The sequence below is a fragment of the Pseudorasbora parva genome, chromosome 9, assembly GCF_024679245.1.
Source record: "Pseudorasbora parva isolate DD20220531a chromosome 9, ASM2467924v1, whole genome shotgun sequence".
NCBI classification, from domain to species: Eukaryota; Metazoa; Chordata; class Actinopteri; order Cypriniformes; family Gobionidae; genus Pseudorasbora; species Pseudorasbora parva.
In genome coordinates, this window is record NC_090180.1 from 17,245,597 (window position 1) to 17,267,713 (window position 22,117).

General features: G+C 38.0%; 3 protein-coding genes across 4 annotated transcripts; 2 read left to right on the forward strand and 1 right to left on the reverse strand.

Annotated features, from left to right (window-relative positions):
• Positions 1-656: 656 nt before the first annotated feature.
• Positions 657-5,840, forward strand: pfn2a (profilin 2a). 2 transcript variants are annotated; one of them, XM_067454159.1, is made up of 3 exons: positions 657-993; positions 2,050-2,242; positions 3,529-5,840. In XM_067454159.1, the coding sequence occupies exons 1-3, from the start codon at positions 865-867 to the stop codon at positions 3,624-3,626; spliced, it is 420 nt and encodes a 139-aa protein (XP_067310260.1). In that variant the 5' UTR covers positions 657-864; the 3' UTR covers positions 3,627-5,840. The 2 variants fall into 2 exon arrangements, with proteins under 2 accessions (XP_067310260.1, XP_067310259.1); XM_067454158.1 differs by having other exon boundaries at positions 663-993; positions 3,854-5,840.
• A 1,121-nt stretch (positions 5,841-6,961) lies between these two features.
• On the forward strand, positions 6,962-11,974 carry LOC137090267 (histone-lysine N-methyltransferase 2D-like). Its single transcript, XM_067454161.1, has 7 exons — positions 6,962-7,338; positions 7,532-7,708; positions 7,794-7,912; positions 7,994-8,153; positions 9,356-9,471; positions 9,547-11,808; positions 11,901-11,974. Exons 1-7 carry the CDS (start codon positions 7,026-7,028, stop codon positions 11,949-11,951), a joined length of 3,198 nt encoding a protein of 1,065 aa, XP_067310262.1. The 5' UTR covers positions 6,962-7,025; the 3' UTR covers positions 11,952-11,974.
• Positions 11,975-16,413: 4,439 nt separating this feature from the next.
• ahsg2 (alpha-2-HS-glycoprotein 2) lies at positions 16,414-21,622 on the reverse strand. Its single transcript, XM_067454162.1, has 7 exons — positions 21,301-21,622; positions 19,246-19,356; positions 19,083-19,167; positions 18,851-19,005; positions 18,662-18,766; positions 18,053-18,121; positions 16,414-17,058 (listed from the first exon to the last, which is right to left on the reverse strand). The coding sequence occupies exons 1-7, from the start codon at positions 21,508-21,510 to the stop codon at positions 16,696-16,698; spliced, it is 1,098 nt and encodes a 365-aa protein (XP_067310263.1). The 5' UTR covers positions 21,511-21,622; the 3' UTR covers positions 16,414-16,695.
• Positions 21,623-22,117: the final 495 nt, after the last annotated feature.

Genomic DNA, 22,117 nt, shown 5'->3' on the forward strand with positions numbered 1-22,117 from the left:
CAAAACCCTTTTTCAAAGTGACAATTATTTTAAATGAAGTGATAATTCAATCAAAAATTATGTGTGTCTTTCTTCAGTTGAAATTCGGTGGTATGCACTGTTTTTCTAGCCTAGTGTTTTTCCCCTTACAGTGATATTTTTGTATCATTGAGATTGAGCCTAGCCTACTATTATGAAAAAGTAAGTTTAATGGTATTTTTAATATTTTATTTTAGTTAACCTTTATGTTGTTTCAAGTAACAGACATGCTTAATGGTTTTATAGTTTCAGAAGAATCCAGGCAAGGCATTGGTATTGGCAAATAAAACCTGATCTGTTACCAACATTAGTCAAAAAATATTTAATTTGTATTCCACACAGGAATGAAAGTCAAACATGTTTGGAACAACATGATGGTGTGTAAAGGATGAAAAAAAGTTTTATTTTTGGGTGAACTATCTCTTTAATTTAGTTAAGTCGTGCCTGATATTTCAGAACACTTCATGTGGGAAGAGAAGATAGGCTAACAAAAATGTTACTAAATCGTGAGCCATAAAGAGGAAAAAATAAACACTTGATCTTGATAAAACCGAGAGCTGATGCCCCGACAGTAGAGGGGGTCTATTTTCGTGCAGCGTCGCAGTGGCGGTGGTGAGTCGTCTGAGCGGAGGGATATAGCACGGGACTACACCCAGGCGCTGTCTCAGTTCGTCGGCTTTCTTTCCTGCCCGAGCTGAGATTTCATACAAGCCAACGAGCCGGACAGCACAGGAGACGCCAAAACCCTCCATCCGCACAACCCTCGCTAGACTTTTAGCACTTGCAGCGTTAAATCCACACCAGTGGGTGCAGTACGTCCTATATATCATTTCAAATTACGGAAAAATGTCTTGGCAAAGCTACGTGGATAACCTGATGGCCGATGGCAGCTGCCAGGATGCCGCCATTGTTGGCTACACGGACGCCAAATATGTCTGGGCATCGTCAGAGGGGGGTACTTTTAGCGGTATAACGGTAAGGTTTTGCTAGATTAGCACCCGTTGTGCGGTTAACACTTCTTTTTCATTTAATTCTGAGTGTAGTTTGTTTATTAGTGCGAGCGGACGGATTCGGGTGTTAGCAAGCTAGTCAGCTTTAGCACGCGTGCACGGGGAGCCGGTCTCGTGCCTAGCGCGAGCTAACCATTTCAAACATATTTTGCAATAAAACGAGCTGTTATTATCGCGTTTAGCGTTAGCAAAATGGCAGCGTTACAATTATACCTCATTTTTCCTCGTTAAAGCGAAATAGCGGGAGGGTATTAAGGTGTTTCAACTGAATGGGTTGAGGCCCAGATGAGAGCATAGGGCTGTGGCCACGGCCTCTAGACTTCATTACTCATATCACAATGAACCACATTATGCTTATCTGAAGAACCTGGTTAAAGTGCAACCGCTGCATAGCCGAACCCATCTAGTAAGTTTCCTTTTGATTTCGAAGAGTTTAATGGGGAGTAAACGGGTCTGGCTCTGATTAAATCACACATTTCCTTTTGCATTATTCAGCATTATCGATTTCTCCCATCGCTACGCGTTGTGCACTGAAGTTTTCTAAAAAAAATTTAAGTCATTTATGTGCACAGATAACCTTGCTAGATCGTTAATAAGTCCGGGATTCTTTCAGGGATAGGACCCGGTCTGATCAGCCTTGAGATAAGCTGCAGTCTTAGGCCATGAGAGGAGGAAGTTCAGACAGTGGCGCCTCTGCTTCAAGTTTTTCCCTACAGGAACACAAAGATGGCGTCCTGTCGCCTGTGAATGCTCACTTTCCCCCGCATCTCACTGTTAGTATTAAAGCGTTTTTGAGTTGGCTATTGTCATGGCTAAAAAAGGGGTTTACCCTAAACTGAATTCATATAAGGTAGAGTGTGTCAGACTGGCTGCACTCATGCTATACTGGAGATCAAATTAGGTTCCCTTAAATTGTGGTGGCTATTTTATGTACTGCAGAGACAGTGACTTAAATGATGTTAAAGCTTAATTGAAGAGGATTATATATATTTTTAATGTCACTTTTGTCATTATTTTTCAGCCTGATGAAATCGATGTCATTGTTGGCAAAGACCGAGAGGGCTTCTTCACCAGTGGGCTGACTTTAGGGAAAAAGAAGTGCTCTGTGATCAGAGACAGTCTTCCACTGGAAGGGGACTGGACAATGGACATCAGGACAAAGAGTCATAATGGAGAGCCGACATACAACGTTTCCATAGGCAGAGCTGGCAAAGGTAAATTATACATGTCAAATATTTAATGTAGCCCACAGATATTTTAGGATCACCCTGACAGGCACTTTTATTGATGAACAACTTGATAGATTAGTCCTAGGAAACTTTCTGTATTTAATTTCTTACAATTTTCAATAAACTTTTAATTAAAGTTTTGAGACAAATTACCCTTACTGCTAAGATGTGCCCACTCATACAGTCTGCCTTTGTGGTCCTCTTTTTGAGTATAAGACAAACAGACATGGAAGGTATAGTTTCATGCCAGTGCAATCTTCTGTCCCCCACCTCTCCTTTTCTATAAACAAAACACCCAAGAGCTGGATTTCAGCACTGTGCATGTACAAGCTTTTCTTGCTCTAACAGTTTTCTTAAACCGCGTGTGCGTATTTTCCTTTTACCTTTTCAACTGTTTAATGAACTCAGGGACTGGGCTATCTATCAGCCGGTTATGTGGTGAACACCCCGCCACACCCTGTTATCTCTGCCATAGTGCGTTAGATAAATCACCAGGGTTCAAGTTCAGTCATATAGACACTGATTATTTGCACAATCCTAGATGTAATGTCCTTTTAGGTTTTAAACATCTGTCATTCATAACCATATTTAGGTTGCTAGTAACAAAGGGATAGTTCACCCCAAATTGTTCCAAACCTGTATGAATTTTTTTTCTGCCAAACACAATAGTTACTTTGAAGAAAATGGTTAACCAAACAGTTGATGGGCCCCATTAGAATGGGGAAAAATACAGTTTGGTAGCCTATAGTCTTCAAAATGTCTTGTGTTCAGCAGAAGAATTAATTTTATACAGGTCTGGAACACCTTAAGGGTGGGTAAAAGATAGAATTTTCATTTTTCGGGCTCAACTATCCCTTTAAGTCCAGTGCGTTTGGCATGTTCAATAGACAAAAAGTATAAATGCTTAGATGGGATTACATAAAAGTCTCTGAGAGATATCTTGGCAAGGTAACTCTATTTGAAGGGGATTTAGGGTGTGTGGGGTGGGTTGAAGGTCCTTTGGAATGTAGCAGCGTCAAATTCCTCTTCCTATTTCCTCTTTCCTGTACGCTAAAATAAATCACTACACATCTCAAGCAACAAGCTTCAGACCTTGTCAAATAATTAGAATCACTTTCCTGTACTTGGTTCCTCTTAATGGTGAAACGCATGTGCATGCAAACACTTCTTATTGTAATTGTGATTCTCTTTCTCCTCTTTCATAATTGTTCCCTTTTTTCCCTAACCACTGCACTTCTCAACTTTCCCCTTTTCTATTTCTTCTCTTTCAGTCTTGGTTCTTGTAATGGGCAAAGAAGGGGTCCATGGAGGCGGATTGAATAAGAAGGCATACTCAATGGCAAAATACTTGAGGGATTCAGGGTTCTAATGTAATTAAGCTTGTTTAGTTTCACTTGAGGGACAGAAAGAAGAAAGAAGTTTGCTGTTAAGCTTTCTCCTTCAAGAAGTTAATGTCTTGAAAAAATTTAATAGCAATCAAGGGAAGATTGGTGATAATATCCTATAATGTCCCCGTGTCATCGGGGGGAAAGACTTTTTTTTTTTTTTTCAGTTTTGTTCATTTGTCGTCTTTTTTTCTTTCCTTATGTACTCCAGTGTTGGTTATAGTCATGGGAAAGGAAGGTACCCACGGAGGATCGCTCAACAAGAAAGCATTTAGCATGGCTGAGTACCTGAGGAAAGTTGGATACTAAAGCAGCCCCTTCCCATCCATCCACACAGCAGCTCACTTTAATACACCTCACCACACTACCCACCCACCCTTGCCCTGATCCTTGCCCCCTTTTGTCAATTTGACAACACTACCAGAAACAGTTAGATGCGTCTGTGTCTTTCTCCAAATCTGTCCATTTTTTATGAAGTTTTCCTTTTGTTTAATGCTCCATGTTCTTTAGTTTTCCAAAATCTGACATCTTTTTTGTGCCACAGTAAATCAAGCATGTTGGTTATATGAAGGTTCAGTCACAAACACTACTGTACATACCATAAATGTAAAATGAAGAAAAGAAAAAAAAATGGACGGCCCAGAATTTGTGTAAATTCACAAGTAAATGAAGTCATACATTGTCCAGTTTTTTTCCTTAGGCACTGCTAATGAACCAGCTTAAGATAGATTTGATGCCTCTCAAGTGCTTTGAGTCCTTGCTGAGCTCTCATGGTCTTCCTTGTATACAGCATGTCCAGGATGAAGAAAGTGCATGCATATCTTTTAGGTCAATATCATCGTTTTCCAATAACCAACCACACACCACCTTGTCTCATCTTTGAGAATGAAGTTAACCAGTCACAAAACACTATTTTCTTGTTCTTATTACTTTATTTCTCGGTTTGATCCTGAATTAATTTAGTAAGCACCTCTGCCCCTGCCCTTGTGAACTGCACTGCCCCAGCTACTATTATACCCTGTACCTTCTTTAGTTTGAAAACCTTATATCAAATGCTTTTGCTGTTGTATTTGGATGTGGTCTTGTAAGTCATTGGTCTAATGTTGGAATATTTTGAATGTGGTGGCAGATCAGCATTTACAAGGTTTGGGTTAAATTGTTCCCAAAGAGCCTTTGCATCCCGGACTCTGTATGGACATTCCATCGCTACAATAGCTCAGGCACTTATAATTGTTGTTTGCCAGCTCCTGTAAAATGTTTTTTTTTTCTTTTATGTTTGTCCATTTGTTTTGTTTTCTTTTTTTTTTTATGACAAAAAGTGCTGCCATCCCAATGTACCTCCTGGTTCTGTCCATTTCACTTTGGGTTCTCCAAAAGGACCAATTTTTTGTTGCATCCGACGGGATTAACAGAATTGCTCCAAACTTGTGAAGGATGACTGCTAGCTTCATCTGTTGGTGACTTTATAACACTAAATTTTCAACACCAAGTACACAATGTAACACCAAGCTCATTTCAATTAAACACTATTACTGGCTTAACAGTTTGAAATAAAAATCAAGTGTATGATAACTACCTGAGAATTTCTCTCATGAATGTCTTGAATAGATGAAATGGCAGTCTTATTGTTAACATTTCACTTCAAAATTCTTAAACCTTTTTTAATCTGTTATTTTCAAGATTGAAAACATTTGGAAGTCATTGCCTTGTAAACTACTTAATTGCGATGTATCAAACTGTCATAGCACGGTACAAATGCTTCATTAAATAGACAAAAAAATATATATACTGAAGTAAACTGTGTACACTAACATTTCCTGGGAAATGGTGGTATTAGTTGGAAAAAGACCACTAGTCGAAGTCAGTTGTATTGTGGAAACTTGTTAAATAAAGCTGTGTATCCTGTGCCATAATGTAGATCTGATCTGTTGCTACTGTGAGATGGATTTTAACTGCTGCCTTGTGAGGAGTCGATTCTTCAGTGGCACCTTTTGGATATTGGCATAAATTCAAACTCCAGGGCTTGTGGAAAATGTACAGATTAAAAAAAGAAAAAAAAAATCACATTTTGTCCAATTCTCTCCCTTCTTACACCTGACCAGCTCAACTCAATTTGAGTGAAAGGAAAGAAAAAACAAATGCCATGATTTAACCACCTTGTTTACAGACAGATCAAATAAACCTATTCCAACCAGAAATTTGATTTTGTTCACGTTTGTGTCTTCAAGCATCTTTTTTATATATGTAGAAAATGAAGTCTCACAAAGATGGTGTAGTCTGGTAGGTATCACAAAAGGGATTTACTGCTTGCAGATATTTTCTATTCAATATGTAAACTATGTTAAAGTGAACTCTAAAATAACCAAAATATAGTAAGCGACATTAATTGGTATTTGACGTGTTGATCCTGAAGAGGTCGCTAAAGCCACAAACGTACGCAACCTCAGATGACATACTTAAACTGGTCTCAGACTAAAATGCAAATTACTCTAACATCTTAAATGGCATTTCTTTTTGTCTCAAGGTGCATACCAGTAATGTGTTTTCTAAGTCACATTACAGCTACTTAAAATGTCCCAAATAAACTAAGGCCTAATTATAATTTAGATAGATAGATAGATTTGATTCAAATGTTATGCTATGTCCACTATAGTGGACACCATGACTTAGTTGTGTAAGAAAATGAAAATTACATATAGGCAAAAATAATGTTTTTTTTTTTTTGTTCATTTATCAATAGTTTCTTTGATTTTTAACCAAATGTAACAAGTTTATTCTCAACCATTATGAAAAATGCAATGGAATAATTCGATATACCATGTTACATTATGCAATATGTGGATAAAATCAATGTCCATGTAATGAAAAAGTTTAATGATAGGAGTATTAATTAATAACATTTTCCTAATATCTATTAGGAATATTTGATCTATATTTTGTTTCCTGAGATGTAGATTTATGACAATTAGAAAATGTCATATTTAAATGATAATTACAAAATATTATAATATTACCATAAGAGTGCTAAATTGTATAACTAAATGAATGCCAGTCATATTTAAAGACCCAGGAGAAGCTGTCATGGTGAATCTTACCAACATTTGCTGTAGGCCTATTTGAAAAGTCCTAAATATGCCAGGGTCTTAGGAGGTTAGACAAAAAAAAAAAAAAACTACTTAAGCTTATAGGTTACTTATTAGCAAACTCGGACATCCACATTCCTTAATTTACCTGTCTCTAGGGTGCCTACAGGTGTGTCTGGTTTGGTAGATTGTAAGATCTTATATATATTTCCGGTGCTTGAAAAAAAAGCCGCGGTTGTGCGACACACTTCATTGGTGAGGTGTGGTGCGTTGTGTGTTCGCGCAAAATTGTCTTGTCGAATGGCGTTTAAAGAGAAACAGATCCTGAGTTTTTTTTTGTTTATTTGTTTTAGTTTTATTAAAGTTAACGGTTTTGCAGTGTTTAATGATGGAACGAAATTTGGTTCCCTGGGCTCTTTTTACAAGAGTGCCCGGACAAAGGAGTCATTTGACCGAGGAGACGAAAAGCCAAAATCTGAAGAACAGGTTGGGCGCCTTCTCGTTTGGCAAGACCGAGCTTCACATTCTCATGGCGATATTAGTGACCGTTTTTCTTCGAATCTCGGTATTCAAAGTCGACCCGATGAGACCGCATACCAGTCAGATGATTCAGGTAAACGTTTTACCCGTGATTCATGCACCTGCATTCGTTGTGAATATTTAACAATGTTAGTCCCTGACATTGAAGTTTAGTCATCCAATCTGGTCTTTAATTGCACCTCCATGCAAAAGCATTTAGCCTAGTGTTTTGACTGCATGGTGTTAAAGTTGTACTTATCTACCTTATTTGTATCTTTTGTCAAAAGGCTGGATGAAGTTGCAACCTCTTTGGGGGCAGGTTTATGGTCCAAACACCATGTATACTCCAACAGTAGAAAGGCTTCTTGATATGAAACCCAAAGTAGATTGTGTTGGAGATATGATGAAACTAACAGTTCATGGACGAGAGGCTCCTTTTGGGTCCAGCTTTCTTATTGATAGAGGTTTGCTTTCCCCTTTTTTAAGACTTCAAACTTTTTCTCTCTTTTTGTTTTGTTTTTGCTTCTCAATGTTTTTATGCTTTTGTAGGAAGCCTTCAACCACTTCCATTGTCACAGCTGCCTTCAGAATGTGGCCATAGATTTCTGAGAACATGGAGAGACTTTGCTTTCATTATTCCATATGATGGATGTTATGTATCACAAGAGGTTTGCTTTTATTTAAATGTAAATTCGAATTCTATTATATAATATTCCTTCTGACCTTACTACGGTTTCTTTTCTATTCAGAAAAACACGTTTGTTCTGCCCTTACTTTGGTGGGGATTGCCTGTGAAAATGTCTTGTTCCTCACCAACTTTGGTACAGAGGGCTCCAACTGTCTCTTGCTACACGAATGGCATGATTGTGAGGCTGTATAGAGGGGCCTCTGAGAACCTAATGGTCAAAGGTAACCAACAGGTCTATGTTTGTTTGCATAGGTTGATGTGAGTTTACAGGCCTGCATTTGGTTAAAGGGGTCATGCAATATTTTCAAAGAATTATTTTTCTGTATTGGGTGAAAAAGAATGTTGACGCTTTAATGTTTGAAGGACGTTTACCTACTGTTGTAGTTGCTCTATGGTCAGTTTCTCAAATTTGGTGATTTCTACAAAGCCTGAAAAGCACTGTGCTAATTGTACGCCTGACCCAGTGCGTTGTGATTGTCCAAACACCAAGTGTTTCTTATGTGTAATGCCTTACCATAATTCGGCTTCAGCTTCCAAAGCAATTATAAAGGCAGTTCAGTTAATGTTATCAGTTTTACCAAATCAGGTTGACATAGTGGATGATGGCCTACTTGTATATATTTGCAGTAGGCTATTATATACAAGCCACAGTTCACCTGCACATTAGTGATGGGAAGTTTGGTTCTTTTCTGCGACCCGGTTCTTTAGGACAGTTCGTTTCAATGAACCGAATCAGAAAACGTTTCACTAATGTGGATGTTTTACACTGATTAAATAAACATTGCACAATATAGACATTAACATACACAAGTCCTCGGTTCACCTGTGCTCATTATCAGCACAGCATCAGTTGTCCGAGAGAAACCGCTCGATTCAGATCACGCATGCTCCGTATCTCAGCTCATTGGTTCGGATTCGAGAACCATTAACTCGAGAACAGCAGTACGTTCGTTAGTAGGCTACATGCGCATGCTCCGTATTAGCTGCTTGTGAATTCTCATCAGTTCTCTCGGCACATGTCTCAGTTTAGTGAACTGCTGGAGTTACTAGAGTAACGCATACTTCAGGACATTATTTCTAGTCAGAGGGACTGTCACTCCTGTCAGAAAGTTGAGTACGTTTAGTAACTTGTGGATCAGTGCTGACTCGAGAACAATTCAATCTCTACTGCACATGAAACTTGGTTCAGGAAACTGTTCTCCGTAATGCGTTGCACACAAAGTGCTATTGCATAGAGAAACACAGAATCATTGAGGATGACAACACTATGATAACTGAAGCCATGCCTTTATTTGTGTATGCATTTGGATGGCATTATATTCTTTGTAACTTTGCAGCTTGTATACATGCACAAACAGCTATGTAACACTAAAAAGAAAAACATGACAACACCATAATACCCCTTAATTCTGTTTAAACACAGTAATAAATGAGTGGCAGCCTCTACTGAAAGGATCGGCTAGATGTGGATACAGCTTGGTGTCCCATGCAGAAGGTGTAGTCATCCATGCCCCGTACATGCCATGCACTGAGCCAAAGGTATGCAATATACACCACATTTGACTAATTTCAAACAGCTTCTTCTTTTGAATAGTAATCTTCTGCCTATTACAGGATGGGATGTTCACTCTCAGCATGGCAATGGAGGAGGAGTTTAATCTGTCCTGCCCAGCATTGACAGTTAATCTTCCTATAAGTTTGCCTGATCGTGCACCAGCAAATTATATACAAACTTCTATGCTTAATGCTCCTATTTCACCAAAACTCCCCTCCACCACCGTTACTACTACAACTACTACTAAAACCACTCAGCCAATCACCACACGTTCAACAGTTCAGAAGTTGCCCACTCCTCCCCTTCCTTATTACATCCCTGGCCAGCCAAATTTTAAACCTGTTCCTCCTAGTTACCCTTTTCTACCTTTTCCTCCAAACGTGCCACCAAAGGTTCTTCCTCAAGGTCCCACAATTGCGGCTCCCCCAACTGCTATTACCCAGCAGCCACAAACACCCGTTTACATAAAACGCCCTCCAACTTGGTACCCATGGAATCCTAAGCCCAGCATGGATCTCACCCCTGTCCCCAGTCAAAGTCCAGCTTTCCAATATCCAAGAAAACAACTTTTGTTGCCTCCTACCAAGGCTCCTAAAACCCCTCTCAGTCCCCTCCTAAAACCCACAAGCATTCCTCAGGATAAGTTGACATCAACAATGCCTGTTGTCCCTCCTGTGCAATGGGCACCCATGTTTCCTCCCAGAAATTTGGTGCATCCTTTAAATGATAGAAAACCTGAATTTGTTGCTCCCTCAAACGTCTTTCCACAAAACCCCTACTGGCCTTATTACCAAAACAAACCAGGACCCCCAAAACCAGAGGATGCCCCACCGAAACCCAAGGATGCCCCGACGAAACCCAAGGATGCCCCGCCGAAACCCAAGGATGCCCCGCCGAAACCCAAGGATGCCCCGCCGAAACCCAAGGATGCCCCACCGAAACCCAAGGATGCCCCACCGAAACCAAACGATCCCCCACCAAAACCAAAGGATGCCCCACCAAAACCAAAGGAAGCCCCACCTATGCCTTCCCCTACAAGAGAGGCAGGACCACAGCTCTTCCATCCATGGTACAATCCCTTCCCACCACGCTTGCCTGTAATGTTGCCTGTTCCTACAAAAGTCCCCCCAGGTAATATTGTTTCCACCTCTGGGGCTGTTGCGTCCGGTTCAACCACATACCAATCAGTTGATAAGGGTCATCCTATAAAACCAAAGTCTGATATTTCCCAAATCCCTTATCCTACCCCTTCAACCCCCAAATTTCCTGACTTTAATATACATGCCCCCATAAATACTTGCCTGACTCCAATTTGTTTGTCCCATGCACTTTCTCTTCATGGTCAAATTTCCTGCCCTTGCCCACCTTTAATATCCTACCACCACCACAACCATCACTACTTTGGTCATCCTCCAGTGTTTAATTTAGACCCTTCTAGTCGGATTAAAATTTCAGGCCAAATTCCATCATCTCCAGTTATATCTGCAGGTTCAACCCAGTTTGTTCAGGGCATGGGTTATAGTTATGGCCCGCTATCTTCAGGTGGTTCTATTGTACCACCAGCTTCAGATAATACAGCAATCCAGTATTTAGCAAATAATCCCATCATCAAGGGTTTTAGAAAACTAGATTCAACTAATGTCTCCACATGGTCTTCAATGAAACCTGCAAATGTTGCTCCTGTTATAGGCCCTTTGGGGCCCTCTAGACCCTTACAAAAAGGACCAGTTGCTGAACCTCTTGTCTATTCAAACCAAAGCCTAAAACCTGCAATTTACCAGGCTGAGATGGAACGGTATGTTCCCCCACAGGGACCTCTCACGCAGGCACTGTTAGTTGCTCCAAATAAAGTTCCCTTTTTTGAGAAAATGGTCCAATATGCCATTTCTTTGAAACCTACAATGCCCCCAGCTCATGGCAAAAATCTGTATATGAATCACTGGTATCAAGCTACTTATTCAAATGCTAGGCCCCCAATATCTGACTCTCCGACAAAAGACTCTTTCAGCCAGTTGTCATTACCTCAGCCTTCCAATAAGTATAATCCATTTGAGCCCTCAGCCACACTACCTCAGTCATCCAGTAAAAATCCATTTGAACCGTCAGCAACACTACCTCAGTCATCCAGTAAAAATCCATTTGAGCCTTCAGCCACATCACCTCAACCAGAGCAAATCAGCAGTAGTAACCTTCCAGTAATGAACCCTCTGCAGTATAACCGTCAAAGTGGAGAATCTGTGGTTCCTTTTTTTAGGAACACGTATTGGGTTCCTGCTGTTCAAACTAACCAGGATGCTTTGCTCTCCCGCATCACCCAGAAGGTAATTAAATATGTTCTGTGTACATTAAACAAAGTTGTACAGCATAACTGTTGAAGTTGGGTGTGCAATAAGATTTTTTTTTTTTTTTTTAGGATCCATCCACAGTAGTCAAAGGAATGCAGAGAGCTGGAAACACTAACTAATAATAAAATTGTTTAAGTGAAAATGGGTATTGGCGTTTCTTTAGAGTGTCTAAACATTGCCAGTTTAGTTTATATGTACACTTGGTTATATTTTATTATCTCTGTTGTCGTCTCTGTTGATTAGGATAATGTAGTTTCTTCTTACACAAATTTGTTCTGCTTACAATTAAGTTGTTTCATCCTTGTGTTCACTTGATTTGTTGAATGCTGTACGCCACAACAGGAGAGATGGTGTTAATTTAGCATTGTTCACTTGAAACAAGTATTAGTTTGAGTAAGTGGGGTGTCCAATCCAGTTCCTGCAGAATCCCCTTCCAGCAGAGTTTAGCTCTAGCCCTAATAAAAACTCCAGAGCCAGCTGATAGAGGTCTTCAGGATTGGTGTTTTGGTACTAAACTCTACAGGATGTGGCACTTTTTGATTACCTGTACATGTATGCTTGTCACCATTACCTGAGCAAGTTACAGAAAAATAATTTAGCCTACATGTACACATCTCCATTTGCCCTACAGTCTTCAGTTTTCATAGTAAAATGGCTAATTTTAACTTCAAATCAATGAGCAACCTTTAAAACTTTAAAGTTTTTTTTTATTATTGTGCCTGTGGTAATGCTAACAGCACAAAATTTGCCACAGGTGTGTATTTATTGGAATTTTAATATTTAACCACCATTTCCTTTTTGCGCTAGATACACAAATTTTCTCTCAGCCCCTTTTGGACAAAAAGGTCACCATTAAAACCCAATAAACTATTTTTAATCCTGTTGCCATTTAACTAAAATGATGCAATCTTTGTTAAATAGGCTTTCATTCTGTTGGCAAAGCTTCAAATTTTTTTTTATTTTTTAAACCAGATGGTGCCATTTTTCAGGTTTGGTGTATAAAAATAAATAAAATAAAGCAAATACTCACACTATTCCTGTTTTTTGTTAATGCATATTATAAAGCCAATTTGATAAATGATGCAGCTAGAACTGTGTGGGTGTGTTGGTATTGATGTAATGAAAAACAAAAGAATCTGAGAGCTGCTTCTTTGAGATACTAACCTCATTTGAAACTCAGCTCTTTTTTTTAGATTTAATATAAATCATAAACTTAAACCCCTTTTTTTATTTCACTTTGAGTTCAACAATAATCTGCCTTGTTTATTTTGCCTTTTATAATTTTTATTTATATAAAAATTAAGGCCTTCTGCCTTATAATTTTTGCACATGAAATTTTTTACATTAATCATTTGAATATGCAGTTTATTCAAATTGTGTTGAAATTAGTAATTTGAGCTTGATGCATTATAGTCCAGGCAAATTAACTCATTTTGGAGCCAAAAATAGAACTAATTGTAAAATAATTTTTTTCAGCTTAGATCATTTCTATGAGGTGTCCAGAACAGCAAACTAAAAGTCCTAAGAAATCCTAGTTGAGGAAATCTCATCAATCGGAGATGTGTGCCAGTAAGGCCAGACAACAATGGACCCCAATGGGGCTATTTTTTCCTTTACTCCTATCAAAATGAAACTTTACACAATGAAAGTACACAAGAAAAGTAAAATTTTTTGTTTTACAAGTTTCTTTGTAAATGAATTTTACTATGCAAATGAGCTATACACTAATCGAATATACCCAAAATACACCCAAATGGGCATATTTTTTCCTTTACTCCTACCACAACAAAACTTTACACAATGAAAGTCGACATGAAAAGTAAAACATTTTGTATTAGAAGTTTTTTTGAAAATGAACTTGAATATGCAAATGAGCAATATACTAATGTAATATGCCCAAAATACTCCCTAATGGGCTTATTTTTTCCTTTACTCCTATCACAATCAAACCTCACACAGTGAAAGTATACATGAATGAAAAGTAACATTTTTGTTTTCCAAGTTTCTTGGGAAAATCTATTTTAAATATGCAAATGAAGCCCTAGGTATAAGTAGAAAAAACAGGGGCCAAATATCTAACACATTAATGTCCATATAGTAAGTTAACCTATGCATAAACACGATCAATTTGAAGTCACTTGCCATAAAAGACTTAAATTGACCTTAGGAATTGATTGCCCAATCTTGCCTCCATCTTTATAAATTAATTTTTTTATTTGCAAACAAGCCTTACCTAATGACATCCCCCCACAGATAACATCAGAAGAAGTCAGAATAGCCATCTTAGTCATTAGTAATGTGGTGAGATAACATTTTGGCCTGGTAGATTTATAAAAGATTGGGATTGTTGGTAAAATTCTGAGATTACAGGCAGAAGTCATTCTTACCAACTAAATGATTCACTCTCACACAGAAGAGATGAAAAACAGATAGACACACTTTCCAGACATTCCAGCTCTTTAAAGTAATTTTGCCAGACACCAAAACTGCTTCTCTTTTTGTAGTTAGCAAGTATTTCAGACCAGGCAGGCCACACATCAGACTTCAAATTCTATTGGGCCTAATTTCATTGCTAGACAACACTTTGATACCTTTTTCAGGGAGAAACGGAGAAGTGTAAAATATGTATTTTCAGAGTCATTCAGTGATGAAAACACATCGGTTGTTCTACGAGCGAAAGGCCGCAATGGTGTGAACCGTGCCAGTGCTCAACGTGGAAGTAGCTTAGTGACAATTCCTGGAGACCGAGTACACATCGAAGCCGCTGCAGCTATTGTAAAGCAGAAAATATTGTACGTGATAATGTAATAAAATCTTTGCAACAACCACAAATCAAACATAATCTCCGCTCTGAACAAAACTTTAATTTTCAAGAGCATTGCTTGTTCTGTGGACAACCAACTGAAATAGATAAGAAAAATAAGAAGAGAGAGAAAATTGATATCTACCCAGTAAGAACAGGAGACTTCCAGCAAATGGTTGTACAGGTTTGCCACTTAAGGAACGATGAATGGTCTGATACAGTTTTGGGGAGAATATCATCTGTCCATGACCTTCATTCAGACGATGCAATGTACCACAACATATGCAACACTAATTTTTGAAATATGAAGAATATTCAGAGTCAATTTTCTGTGAACCCTGGCAACAAACCCAAAAGATTCAAAGTCGGAAGACCTGAAGATTATGAGAGAACAACAGCATTCCTCAAAGTGGCAAACATTTTAGAAGAATACGATGATGAACAAATTACTATTCAAGACCTTATGGTAAAGATGACAGAGTACTTGTAAAACACAGGTTGTGAACCATATTCTGCAAAGTGGATGAAAATTAAAATAAAGGAACACTTTGAAGATAGTGTAATAATGACCGGCCTGGAAAATCAATTTGTGCTCACTAAGCGAGACACAGCCCACTCAATTCATCGTGAATTTTACAAGCAAAAATCTAAGAATCCAGAAGATGAGAAGCTTTTTAAATGTATCGTGTTTATGCATAGGTTAACTTACTATGGACATTAATGTTTTAGATATTTGGCCCCTGTTTTTTCTAGGGCTTCTTGGCCTTAAAGTCAATTAGGCATAGTGTTGAGCTCATTTGCATATTTAAAATAGATTTTCCCAAGAAACTTGGAAAACAAAAATGTCACTTTTCATTCATGTATATTTTGACTGTGTGAGGTTTGATTGTGATAGGAGTAAAGAAAAAAATAAGCCCATTAGGGAGTATTTTGGGCATATTCGATAAGTATATTGCTCATTTGCATATTAAAATTCATTTTCAAAGAAACTTCTAATACAAAATGTTTTACTTTTCATGTCGATTTTCATTGTGTAAAGTTTTGTTGTGGTAGGAGTAAAGGAAAAAATATGCCCGTTTGGGTGTATTTTGGGTATATTCGATTAGTGTATAGCTCATTTGCATAGTAAAATTCATTTACAAAGAAACTTGTAAAACAAAAAAAATTACTTTTCATGTGTACTTTCATTGTGTAAAGTTTCATTTTGATAGGAGTAAAGGAAAAAAATAGCCCCATTGGGGTCCATTGTTGTCTGGCCTTACTGGCACACATCTCGGATTGATGAGATTTTAACATATTTCCTCAACTAGGATTTCTTAGGACTTTTAGTATGTTGTTCTGGACACCTCATAGAAATGATCTAAGCTGAAAAAAATTATTTTACAATTAGTCTGTCGTAAAACGCTATTTTGCCTGGACTATTATGGCTGGAAGAACTCATCAGAAAGAGTCATTCCCTCTTTCAAGGATTGGATTGAGCTTATGACTTCTAATGAATATCAATGAATTATGGCACAATTTAAGGACTCCACCTATGCTTTCAATCAAGTAAGTATCTGGAAAACAAGAGATAAATTGCCATTTGTTTGTCATTAATTGTAAGTCTATTTTATATTGCTTTATCATTGCTTGTAGTATAACATTTTTGTAGTGGGTGAGTTGATGTATTCTAATTTATGGGTGAAACAAGTCCAAAATAAAAAGTTGAATGACAAAAAAAATGTGCATTGACTACAAATTCTTGGCCACCATCATGTGACAGTATGAGAGTGTTCTGATGTTTTTCTTAATGTAGGATATTTATTGGCATCCTGTCAAGGTAAACATTTTATTACAGCACCACAGTATAACAAGGCACATCCTCAATTTCTTAACAAGAAGGCTGGTTTTGTTTGCACCCGTTTTGTTATAAAACATTTACTCCTGGCTGATTGCAGTTATAAGTTTGGTGGCAATCTCAGAACTCAACACGCCAAGTCTGGAGACCTAACCAATTTTAGGTCTTGTTTAGGTGTTATTTAATCTTATCTTTATGGGTTGGTTCATGAGATAGGAACAAGTCAGAAATGTTTCTTTATTCCTGGACAGATTGGAGCTAGGATAACTGGCTCTGAAAGAATGGATGTCTTTTCTAGCACTACTGTTGCATTTACTGCTCCATCTGCTGCTGCATCTACTGCCGGCCCTTCTGGTGCAGAAACCTCCCTCTTTACAATAGGAGCTTCCGTTGGCACCACCACTACCTCAGCTGACTCAGCAGATTCTGCAGAAAGCAGGCCGCTTGCCGCAGGGTCATGAAGTGCTGTCAGCTTGTGATGTCTGAGGCCATGAATGATGGGGTTGTGTTGAGGTCCAAAGGTGTGTGCATGCAGAAGTTGTTGGACTTGCACTGTGGCATTGCTTGCCAGGTCCACAGTTTGGGTCTGTCATGAATAAAATATACAATTACAATCCCTGCTTTAGTTTAATTTGAGTTTAAAGGGTTAGCTCGCCCAAAAAAGGAAAATTCTGTCATTAATTAATTTCCCCCCCCCCCCCCCCCCCATGTTGTTTTAAACCCTTAAGACCTTCGTTCGTCTTTGGAACGCAAATGAAGATATTTTTCAGGAAATCCGGGAGCTTTCTGTCCCTTCATAGAGCTCCAACGCAAGGCCCAGAATGAGTACTTAATGTGATTCCAGTGGTTTAACCTCAATTTTATAAAGTGATAAGTGTGTTGTTTGTGCTAAAAAACAACTTTGTTGCACAAGCAAAGCACTCATGTCACATGGATTACTTTAACAATGTCTTTCCTTAGAACCTTAAAAAAGGTAGTTGCGTTGGATCTCTGGAAGGACTGAGACCTCTCAGTTTTCATCAGAAATATCTTCATTTGTGATCCGAAGATGAACGACATGAAGGTGAATAATTGATGGCAGAATTGTCATGTTTTTGGGAGAACTATCACTTTAAGGTTAAAGGTAAAGTGTGTAATTTATGTGCCGCTACTGGTGCTGCTGGGCCATACATAGCAAAATTGACCAAGCATACTGACTTTGAGTTGGGACTGAGATAGGGGGTGTTTATTTTTAGTGTCTAATTTTATTTTTGCCATTCTTTCTGTGTGTTACACATGACCACTGATCTATATAGAGAACATTATAAAGTCATTATACAGATCATAACACAGATCAGTGCACATGGCAAATTACACACTTCAACTCTATGGTTGTTTTCATGGTTGTGTGTAACATTAAATATTTTAATTGATCAAACCAATGCAGCTTAATGTTTGCATTGTCCTTGTCAGTCCTGTCATGTTTACAAGAAAATTAAAACGCTAACTTAAATGATGGAAAATCTGACAAAATAAATAAACATAGTGTATCATAGTATAAGTGCATATCATGTAAATGTAAAAATAAAAGAGATATTTACTGCGCCGAAGATTTTGCAATCAACATCATTCAGGTTGGCAGAACCTTCAGCTAGACAGAGGCCATGAATCTAAAAATAACCACAAACATGGATTAGACACTTTGAAGTCAACATAAAAGACAACCCATTTTGCTTCTGTAATCTGATGTGATTTCTGAAAAACAGGATATTCAACAAGAAAAAATGTAGGACGAGACTTTTATCCATGGGATTTGACTGGATCGTGAAAAGAGGGAATGTAGAATGGGGCCAGGCAGCTGGACGGAGTGGGGTTTGAAAAGAGAAATCAGCTGAAAAGTAAAGTCACTTCAAAGGTGGAGCACAACTGTTAGAGGTCAGGAAGGTTTTGAAGAGATTATTTTATTTTACATCTATCTATGAAGAAGGTGGAAAAGTTTGAAGAAATTTGGAGTGTAGAAAACTTGCTGTGTTGGGTTGATGATGTATTGTCATTTGCTGACATTATGGGATAATCTAATGAGAGAATTTTGTATTTAATAAAGGTGTTAAAAATCTCTCTCTCTCTCTCTCTCTCTGTCTCTCTCTCTCTCTCTCTCTCTCTCTCTCTCTCTCTCTCTCTCTCTCTCTAAGGTATTTAAATATTCTTACAGCAACAGTGTGATTCTGAGGGATGCATATATCATCATCTTGACTTGTGCAGTTAGTCCCAATAATAGCATATTCTGCAAAGTACTTGAGTCCGCCGCCGACAATCTGCAAAAAGTAGAAAACAGTACCATATTGTCTATAGGGAGCTTTATTGTCTAATAATAATTTCTAATATTCCATTTACATTACCTGGGATGACATTCGTCCAATTTCAAGGAGTGCAAACTTAGTGTTTAGCGTATTGTTTTTACTGAAACTATCTAAAGAGCTTGCGATGAGTTGGAGGCCATCCGTGTCATTTAAAGGAATGAGGAGAGGGCAGCCTACGCAATCATCCTTTGTTTCTAGATGCAACAAAAAAACAAAGGGTCTCCTTTCCTGATCAAATGACAACAAGTGCATTTGTATAAAAAAATCTTACCCGTTTCAGTTTGACACTTGAATGCCACAACAGACAGACCTTGAGGTGTATTTGTCAGGGCAAAATCACAATCTGCCTCAACAGCCTAGAAGACAACCCTGATGCTTTTAGATAAATGCATTAAATTACATATTTACAATAAAGTTAATTAAACAGATCTCACCGTATTTTGCTTTTGTCTGACTGGACACAGGCTCACTGGTGTTGGATCTAAGACATGACATGTAGTTTCCAGCAAGTCCAACTCCAGAAGATAGGTGTCTACTTGACCTGGCTACAAAGAGACATTTAAATCTTTAAAAAAATAATGCACAGCAGAGGTGGTAACGCAAGAACGTCACAAAGAGTCTGTGTATCAACAGTGTTCGGCAGCAGCGTCTCCACTGTAAGTTTATCTGTTTCATGAACAGCACCTCGCTAGTCATTAATTATTTTACTGATAAAAAAATTTGTAGGATAGGATAAAAATGACACATTATTATTTAAATGATGCTTTATTATGTACAGAAAACACAAAGACTCTTTCTCCCACCCAAAACGCATATGGACGCACAATTGCAAAATGCTTTTCATATAAAATGTCATTTTTATAAACATGAAAATATTTATCCTTTTTATCCGGTTGTTTACTACATTTATTTGCTTGGTCAGTGTCATTGTGTGTGTTTGTTTCTTTTCTTCTGTTGTAGTCTGTAACATATCAACGACTATCCTGTCAGATCCAGGGAAGTACTGTTTTTTTTTTAAAAAAATACTATTTTCTAACGTTTAACCAGTTAACGCCCACCGGATCGTAGGCGGGCGGTTGACGCAAGTGGGTGTGTCTCTACTTTTAATTACTTTTGTTTTATACAAACTATTCAATCAACTATCACAAACTATGCATAACTTGAAAGCTAAAACACTCAAGATTCATGTTCTTAACTCGTTTTTGCAATAAATACACATGATAGGAAAGGGTTAAATTAAATGCTAAAGCTATTTAAACATTAGCATAATCTCCTATTGTGCAGATCAGATTGGACGAATCCACGAAACAACGGCATACATGTCTGTGTAAGAGTCCACTCTTCAAAATGCATCCCACTTTTAATCAAAAATAAAGGAAAAAACAACATAGCCTCCGTTGTTTGCATGAACGTTTTGAGTTAGAGTAATCAATCATGTCCATTTTTAATGAAATAGCTTCATTAATAATAAGCTATAACGATAACGGCAAAGTAAAACGAATCGATATTGTTGTTGGAATCAATTTAGAACGATTTTATCCAGCTGATTAACAATAAAAACATTGACAGCCAATCAGAATCCATTCCAATGTAACACGCTTGAGCATTTAAAATGACAACTTGCTTAGAACAAACAGAATGATATCTGCTGCTGCTACAAGGACTTTAAAAAATATGGATGTAGGATGTGTGACCATCTGTAGGTTTCTGAAAAGCATTTTTGAAGCCTAAAATCAGCCAATGCCATCTTGGCAGTAACGCCCTTAATTATGCAGAACTTTAAGTGTGGATTACTTTTATAATGGATGGATGCACTTTTTGGGGGCTTCAAATTTTGGGCTGCCATTTACGGCCATTGTAAAGCGTGGATTAGCCAGGACATTTTTGATATAAAGAAAGTCATATACACCTAGGGTGGCTTTAGGGTGAGTTAAATCATGGGGTAATTTTCACTTTTGGGTGAACTTTTCCTTTAAAGACCTTTGAAATAACGGAAATCATTTGGCGACGTGATATGGAACTGTAATGTGGTCAAGACCTGCCAGGAACTACTTTAGCAGTGTGCTTTGCCTAAAAATAATTGCATGCCTTAGAATATTCCGCAACCAATCAGATTCAAGCATTCCCATAGTATAAGCCTGTAAAAAAATTAAATGTGTGCATTGATGTGAAAACTTTCTGGTATTTTGAATTATAGATATAAAAACACTTTTTTATAAGTTTATAGAACAACTTTTAATTTTCCGAAATGCATCAGTGTCCAACAAATCATTTATGTTAATTGTACTCTTATTTATGTTAATCATTTCCATAAATGTCATGGAAATGCACAGGTCTCATATTTTTATAAAAGCTCAGAAGAGGAAATAATCACATAATACACTGTACATTTTTAAAGTTGATGTTTTCAATTCATAACATCACTTGGGCACTCGCATGACTGCTCCAGCCATCACACATGCATTGTTTATGATCATCCATTGTCTTACCTTGGAGAGGATCTTGACTTTCTCAATGCGATTCAGGGCATATTTGTAACCGTGGGTGTGCTGAGCGTTGAGGAAATCCTGCGCCACCAGAGCCGCTGCTTCAGCCTCCGGGGAATCGCAGGGAGGAAAGCTGAAAGTTGGCATCAGCCCCTGTGCCCATGAGCCCATTACCAGGAGCCCAAGAACAGCCACTGAAGCCCAGAGCTGCATGCTGAACAGCAATAACCTGAAATCCCAAAGCGAAGACAATATGCGGATAGAAGGTGGCAGAGTTTGGTTTGTTGTTTATTTATATATATACTGTAGTCTTGACCACATTCCGACTTCTGTTACGTAAATGACACCAATGAACCATCTTTGAGTGCCAAAGTAAATGTTACTCTGCAATTTGAGTGGGTGTTTAAATTGAAGTTTGGTTTGGGGAAGCAGGGGTGCTTTTAAACTTTGACCATGTCCTTGGTGATAAAACTCACATGTATGGAACCTGACTTGTTTGTTGTTGTTTGAATGAATAAAAACCACGTGTTACATTTAAAATATATAATCAGAAAAGCAATTTGACTCACTTTTTTTTTTTGTGTGTGTGCAAAAGTTAAAATGCTAGATGTGTTCAAATGTTAATGTGTTTTTGCTGTTTCTGGAGCTTATCGCACACCCAGCAATGAAAAGCAAACATAACTTCATGCAAACTTGTTTCTCTGAAGTACCTCTATTTGTATTGCGGAAATCCAGTTCAACTACCAGTGGTCAGCAATATGAGGGATGCTTGCAAACACTTTGATCAAGAGTGAGTAGAATATTTACTAATATGTTATTC